Source organism: Spinacia oleracea, chromosome 2 (genome assembly GCF_020520425.1).
Source record: "Spinacia oleracea cultivar Varoflay chromosome 2, BTI_SOV_V1, whole genome shotgun sequence".
In the NCBI taxonomy this organism is placed as follows: Eukaryota; Viridiplantae; Streptophyta; class Magnoliopsida; order Caryophyllales; family Amaranthaceae; genus Spinacia; species Spinacia oleracea.
The window spans coordinates 84,815,665-84,823,884 of record NC_079488.1 but is presented as its reverse complement, the minus strand read 5'-3'; the positions used below and the strand labels follow the sequence as shown (position 1 = coordinate 84,823,884).

General features: G+C 29.3%; 1 protein-coding gene across 1 annotated transcript; it reads right to left on the bottom strand.

Annotated features, from left to right (window-relative positions):
• Window positions 1–4,174: 4,174 nt before the first annotated feature.
• LOC110790113 (leucine-rich repeat receptor-like protein kinase TDR) lies at window positions 4,175–7,590 on the bottom strand. The gene is made up of 2 exons (XM_021994871.2): window positions 4,854–7,590; window positions 4,175–4,716 (listed from the first exon to the last, which is right to left on the bottom strand). Exons 1-2 carry the CDS (start codon window positions 7,339–7,341, stop codon window positions 4,421–4,423), a joined length of 2,784 nt encoding a protein of 927 aa, XP_021850563.2. The 5' UTR covers window positions 7,342–7,590; the 3' UTR covers window positions 4,175–4,420.
• Between the last annotated feature and the right edge of the window lie 630 nt (window positions 7,591–8,220).

Below are 8,220 nucleotides of genomic sequence, written 5' to 3'. Positions count from 1 at the left end.
TATTATTTATTATTTATTATTTATTATTTATTATTTATATTTATTATTTATTATTTATTATTTATTATTTATTATTTATTATTTATTATTTATTATTTATTATTTATTATTTATTATTTATTATTATTATTTATTATTTATTATTTATTATTTATTATTATTATTATTATTATTTATTATTATTATTTATTATTTATTATTTATTATTATTATTTATTATTATTATTTATTATTTATTATTTATTATTTATTATTTATTATTTATTATTTATTATTTATTATTATTATTTATTATTTATTATTTATATTTATTATTTATTATTTATTATTTATTATTTATTATTTATTATTTATTATTTATTATTTATTATTTATTATTTATTATTATTATTTATTATTATTATTATTATTTATTATTTATTATTTATTATTTATTATTTATTATTTATTATTTATTATTTATTATTTATTATTATTATTTATTATTATTATTATTATTTATTATTTATTATTTATTATTTATTATTTATTATTTATTATTTATTATTTATTATTTATTATTTATTATTTATATTTATTATTTATTATTTATTATTTATTATTTATTATTTATTATTTATTATTTATTATTTATTATTTATTATTTATTATTTATTATTTATTATTTATTATTTATTATTTATTATTATTATTTATTATTTATTATTTATTATTTATTATTTATTATTTATTATTTATTATTTATTATTATTATTTATTATTTATTATTTATTATTTATTATTTATTATTTATTATTTATTATTTATTATTTATTATTTATTATTTATTATTTATTATTTATTATTTATTATTTATTATTTTTATTTATTATTTATTATTTATTATTTATTATTTATTATTTATTATTATTATTTATTATTTATTATTTATTATTTATTATTTATTATTTATTATTTATTATTTATTATTATTATTTATTATTTATTATTTATTATTTATTATTATTATTTATTATTTATTATTTATTATTTATTATTTATTATTTATTATTTTTATTTATTATTATTATTTATTATTTATTATTTATTATTTATCATTTATTATTTATCATTTATTATTTATTATTATATTTTATTTATTATTTATTATTTATTATTTATTATTTATTATTTATTATTTATTATTTATTATTTATTATTTATTATTTATTATTATTTATTTATTATTATTTATTTATTATTTATTATTTATTATTTATTATTAATTATTTATTATTAATTATTAATTATTTATTATTAATTATTTATTATTATTATTTATTATTTATTATTTATTATTTATTATTTATTATTTATTATTTATTATTTATTATTTATTATTTATTATTTATTATTTATTATTTATTATTTATTATTTATTATTTATTATTTATTATTTATTATTTATTATTTATTATTTATTATTTATTATTTATTATTTATTATTTATTATTTATTATTTATTATTTATTATTTATTATTTATTATTTATTAAGTTCCATTCAGTTCAGTTTAGCTCAATTCAGTTCAGCTCCATTCAGTTCAGTTCAGCTCCATTAAGTCCAGTTTAGGTCAGTTCAGTTCAGCTCCATTAAGTCCAGTTCAGTTTAGTTCAGTTCAGTTCAGTTCCATTAAGTTCAGTTCAGTTCAGTTCAGTTCAGCTCCATTAAGTACAGTTCAGTTCAGTTCAGTTCAGTTCAGTTCAGTTCAGCCAAATAAAGTTTAGAAGAACAGGGCCTAAGGTCTCATTCTTCTCGATTTTATTTGGTTGAACTAAGGCCCTGTTTAGTTCACCTTATTTTAGGACCTTATTACTTATTTCAGATTTAATCAGAGTAGATCAGACCAGACCAGATCAGACCAGACCAGACCAAATCAGATCTGATCAGATCAGTAAAAGTAAGTTCAGATCATATCAGATCAGACCATACCCGATTATTATGATGATGATTATTATTATTATTGTATATTTATATCATTGTTAAGGGATACACTTGCCTTTTCCGACCGTATTTATTTAAGAAATACACTTGTCATTTTTAGTAACTTATCAACACCACCATCTAATTAAATAATCTATCTAATATATCATATGTTGCAACACCCTATTAACACAAATAATTTCAGTACTACACCCCACCTCCCACCCCCTAAAATGACATGGTCCCCACTTATTTTACCTATTAAAATATCTATCCAACCTCACTTGTTTTATTACTTTATTTCATTCAATTGTTCTTCTTAATACACGTGTCCGGCCAAGTCTACCCCTTAAATAAATACGGAGGGAGTATTACTTAAGGCATAAAAAAAACATTAACAAAACATTCAAATTCATCATGTCCAAATTAAAACCATTAATTATCAGGTCAAGTCCATATCAAAATTGATTTTTATAGATCAAAACCATTATATATCTAGACCAGAATTGATAGGATCAGATAATATCCAGATCATAACTGATCTTTACAGATCATGTCCATATCATGTTCAAATCTGCAAGGATCTTGTCTACATTTAACCAATATGTTAAGATCAAAACCGATTTGTACAGATCATGTCCAAATCAGAATCGATGTGTCCAGATTATAACTGGTCTAGATATCGACTATGTACAGATTATGTTTAGATCAGAATTTTTCTGCAAAGATCATGTCCATATCAAAATTGATTTGTACTGATCATGACTGGATCAGAACTAGTCCGTACAGATCATAACCAGATCAGAACTAATCTGTAAAGATCATGTACAAATCAGAAATGATTTGTACAGATCATGTCCAGAGCAGAACTGATCTATACAGATCATGTCCAGAGCAGAACTGATCTATATAGATCATGTCCAGATCAGAGCTGAACTGTACAGATCATGTCCAGATCAGAACTGGTATGTACAGATCATGTCCAAATTAGAACTGAATTGTACAGATTATGTCCAGATCAGAACTGATCATGTCCAGAACACAACAGATCTGTACAAATCATGTCCAGATCAGAACTGATCTGTACAGATCATATCCAGATCATATCCAAATCATAACGATCTATCTAGATCATGTCTAAGCCTATCTAATATAAGGAATAGTTAAATCATGAGCAAAGTCAAAAAAATAATAACAATTATTATAAATTTGTGTAATATTTATTTTACACGTAAGTCGTTTAGTATTAATAAATGTAGATTTTTGTTTAAACTTAATTATGAAGAATCAGATCAGATCAGATCAAATCAGATCAGAAAAAATAAGTTCAGATTAGACCAGATCAGATCAGACCAGATCAAATTAGACCAGACCAGATCAGATCAGATCATACCAGATCAGACCAGATCAGATCAGATCAGGAGAAATAAGGTGAACTAAACAGGGGCTTACCACCCAACGACTTTTATTGGGCCCAACAAGACATAAACATGTTGTCCGCAGTAATATGTCCCTACGTGGCAGTATTCTCTCTCTTTTCTCCCTCAATATATTAGGTCATCATCATTAATTCTTCACCATCTCGTTGACGCGCGCTTAAGCTCAATAAAAGTCGTTGGATAGTAAAGGTGAGATTATTAAAAAAAATACTCTGTATATCATAGGTGGGATTAATATTACCAAAATTTCCGTTCAGTTTTATTGAGCAAAAATAATACAACCATACAACCAATCAAAATTTATGAAAAGATGGTATAAACGGATAATATTATAGTACAAAAGGGATATTTTTTTAACAGATTGAGAATAAATCATGCACCATGACACAAAAATACGGTTCTCTAGATCCATGTATATTGTTTAGTGGTCTTTCCTAAATCTTGCAGTTAACAGATTCATATTAGGTATATTTTTTGCACAAAAAAAAGTCATTTATGCATTTAAAAGGGTACTTATGAGTTATTATCTTTCCAATTTTGCACAAAGAAAAGTCGTTTCTGTAATTAGAAACTATGTTATTTAATCTAACTAGAAAATAAATATACCTATCCATTTGCTTTTGAGTATACCCTAATTATTAATAAAGTTAATTTTGGCTATTGGGCAAATTTTTAGCGTTTCTACTTTCTACTCTTTTTTTTTTGGTGTTAGCTACTTTCTACTTTGCTTCTATACGTTCTCTCTTTGTCCCTAAAACAATGCCCCATAAAAGATTGTCCAGCAAAATGCAATGTTATTAATTCCAAAAATTCAGTTGTTGAGTTAAGCTGACCACGAATATAATAAAGTTTAATTCAAACTAAAGTAAAATACAGAGAAAACTAGAAAAAGGGAAGAAATACTATAGCCTTCAGCAATCTTAGCTGCAAATGATTGGTAACTCATAGTCAGTGCAGCTATGTATACTAGTATTTACTTTAATTACTATCATCTAGGATGTGCTCTTCTGATATTTACATTCAACAAATCGAACCAGATAAAAGATTCAAGACATCCTTCATAGACAGTTGGTCAGTTGATCTGCTTCTGGTACAGAGTAAAGCAACTTCAAGCATCAAACTTATTTCCTTCCTCAAAGAATTTTGAGGACTCACTTCATTCTCGCTGCATATCTCCTCTAACAGTTGTTCTGTTGGCTTGTTTAGTATACTCTTACTCACATTTTGAGTCCTTCCATTCGTCAAGATTTCTAGGATGATATTTCCAAAGTTATAGATGTCCATGTACAACTCCTCTTTGACTGATGTGTATTGACCTGGTAAACCAATTTAAATGAACTTGTAAACTGCTTCTTGTACTTAATTCCTATAGTATGTATAACAGTCAAATGTGACTAACTGCTACTCTGTACTACATATGAATGAAAGAAGAAAAAAGTAGAAGCATATATACCTGGTTGCATTTTGGATACTGTGACTGGGAATGAAGCTTTGTTAAGCTGCATCAAAAACCGGAAACCAAATTCAGTCAACTGGGGTTCCATACTTTCAGCAAATACTATGTTGGTCGGCCTAAGACCGCCATGAGGAATTGCTGGATAACAATCATGATGAAGAAAGCATAGACCCTTTGCGATACCCAACACTGTCTTATACTTGGAACTCCAATCCTGTCTTCCTAAAATCTTGTCAGCCACATTTCCATTCGGCAAGTGATCATATAGAAGGTACACAAGATCCTTGTTGTAGCAATAACCAAGCAACCTAGTTAAGTTTTTATGTCTTGCATTGCCCATTTGGATGATCAACTCTTCCATCACCTCCATTCTCTGTGGGTCCCACTCAATCTTCTTCACTGAAACTGTTATTCCTGTTGGCAAGGTGACTTTACAGATTGGAGAGGATACCAATGGATACTGTATCGTCTCCATGAATTCTGGAGAACTAAAGCTCTTTAACACATCATTTGCAGTCAAGTTAGGAAACCCGTTGAAAGATATCATTTTCCATTGCCCTTTTTTTCTCTCTTTCTGGATATAATATACTCCAGAAACAGCAAGGGCTATAAAAACAACAACAGCTGCACAAAGTACCAGTACCCACAATAACTCAGTTTGGATTTCCTTAGAATTCCGGCACGCCTGTAATGGTACCCCACATAACTTTGGGTTGCCTAGAAAAGCACTGTTGTCCATCAATCTAAAATGGTTGTTGTCTGGAATTGAGCCAGATATATCATTGAATGACACATTTAGCAGCACCAAGCTTGTGGAATGACCTAGACTTTCAGGGATTTCACCACTGATGTTATTATGAGATAGGTCTATGATACTAAGACTATGGCAATCTGAAATAGTTTCTGGCATATTCCCCAACAAGTAGTTTGAACTAAGTTCCACAACAGTAAGGGATTTGCAAGATTGGAAAGGGGGAATATTGCCTGATATGTTACAGGAGGAGGATGAGAAGTTGCCAAGAAGTGGCAAGGACCATAATTTTGGTGGAAGATCACCTCCAAGCTCAGGGTTGTTGGAGACGTTGAAGTACTCAAGCTTAGAAGCTTGAGTAATATCCTCAGGAACGCCTCCTGTTAACTTGTTACTTGACAAATCAACATATGAAATATCAGATAGACTGCCAAAGTTCAATGAGATGGGACCTGAAAGTGAATTATCTTCGAAGCGAATTCGCACGAGAGATGAACAATTGGAGAGAAAAAAAGGAAGCTCACCAGTAAAGTAATTAGAGAATAGTATAAGCTTAGAGAGCATGCCATTAACACAAAGACTAGGGGGTATCTTTCCACTGAAATTGTTGGTTGAAACATCCACCAATTTCAAGTTTGATTTGACCCCCAAGGTATTTGGAAGAAACCCAGAGAAATAATTGTTCCAAAGTAGTAGAGTATCCAACATAGGAAGATCTGCTATGGCTTGGGGAACAGTGCCACTCAATTCATTTTGAAAAAGGCTAAGCAAAGAGAGATTCTTTAGCTCTGAGAAACTCTCTGGGATTTTCCCAGAAAGCTGATTGTCAGAAAGATCCAAGCTTTGCAGAGAAACCAAGTTGCTCAACTGTGAAGGAATCAACCCAGTAAGCTGGTTTCTAAAGAGGAAAAGGGATTGAAGCTTAGCCAAATTGCTAATCTCTTTTGGGATTGGACCAGAGAGATTAGCACCAGCAATATCAAGGTATTGAAGTTGGCTCATATTACCTATTTCCATAGGGATGCCTCCTTGGTAAGAATTATAGCCAATTTCCATGTGGGTCAGAGTTTGAAGTTTGCCTAGGTCAGGAGGAATTTCACCACCAAGAAGATTCCCAGCTAAATGGATCAACTCTAAGCTCTTGAAATTCCCATATTCTGAAGGGATTGGCCCACTGAAGTAACTACCAGCAAAGTTAACAACTTTGAGTGACTGAACCTGTGAAACCTCAGCTGGTAATGGCCCTGAAAAGCCATTGCTAAAGGCATCAAGTACCACAAGCTTCTTTAACCCAGAAACCCCATTTGGAAAATTGCCTGAAAAATTGTTCCTACTAATGTCTAAATTCTTCAAGTTTGTGAGATTAAAGATTGAAACAGGAAGGTCCCCAGAAAACAAATTATGGCTGAAATTGAGACTAACAAGATCAACAAAGACATGAAATTGTTTACCAGTAAGTTCGCCGCCGAGTCCTCTGCCTGAGAGGTCCAACCCAATAATCATGGTAGAGTTGCTGTTGCAAGAAACCCCAGTCCATGAACAAGCTGCTATTTCATCAAATGGATTTCTCCTGGAAGGCATGAACCAGTCACCCAAGGCATTATAATTATCTGAAAACTCAGATTTTAAGCTGAGCAGTGAATCAGAGAAGACATCATCAGAGTACACAGCTGCAAGGGAAGCAACTAGAACAAGGTTAAAACACAAGAAGCTTAAGGTTGGTGAAATCTCCATTGGGATTTGGAGTAGCAGCAAAGGGAGGAGAGAGAAACAGAAACAGAAACAGAAACAGAATGAGCCCAACTCAAGTAGCCTTTCAATTTTTATTTTTTATTTTCAATTTTCAATTTGTTGAAAGTAACCAAGATGATGGAGAATAGAATAGTGTTCTGTGGGGAAGAAAGAATCATCATATTCATATTCATATTGCATGGGAAACAGAGAATACAACTAGTACACTGCACTACTCAAACACCATCAAAAAAATTAAGTTAAAGCAGGGAACAAGAGGGGACCAGTATAGAGCTGCTTTTATTTAATCTTGATTTATAGGGTGATTAAGTATAAAGTTGTTTCATGATTAACATCTTTCTCTTCCTTTCGTTTTTATTTTTTTAATCACTGTGAGAATCCAATACTGATAGCTTTGCAACAGTCATCATCAAAACCAATGATTAAACCTACATAATTAATGTGTATCATTACTAATAGAGTCATATGGCTATTTAGATAATCATAGTTCAGTCTTCAGTGAAAAGAAGTTCCAGAAGCTTGCTGGCCAAGGTGCTAATTTTAGATTAATGCCATAATTTCATCAAAATGTTAATACTTTAACAACACAAGTTCATTTAACTAATTTAAGAGGTACGTATATGCAAGAAATTATTGCACAAAAACCGGCGCCTTGAATATACAAATAATTTGTCTACGGAAATTAAGGTAATTACAATTAGTAGTAATCCCTTATTCTAAGCTGGAATGGAGTACTTGGTAAGTACTGTAATAGTTAAATTAGGAGCAGCTTAAAAGTGATGGAGTTAGTCAAAAAAGAATCAAAGTGAGAGAGAAATGGGAGGGCAAGTAGCAGAGGATAGTGATGTCAAAGAATCATCC

Coding starts and splice junctions, on each gene's coding strand:
- LOC110790113 (XM_021994871.2), bottom strand. CDS start 7,341: ATGGAGATTTCACCAACCTTAAGCTTCTTGTGTTTTAACCTTGTTCTA. Junction 4,717..4,853: donor AGTATCCAAAATGCAACCAG/GTATATATGCTT, acceptor TTGGTTTACCAG/GTCAATACACATCAGTCAAA.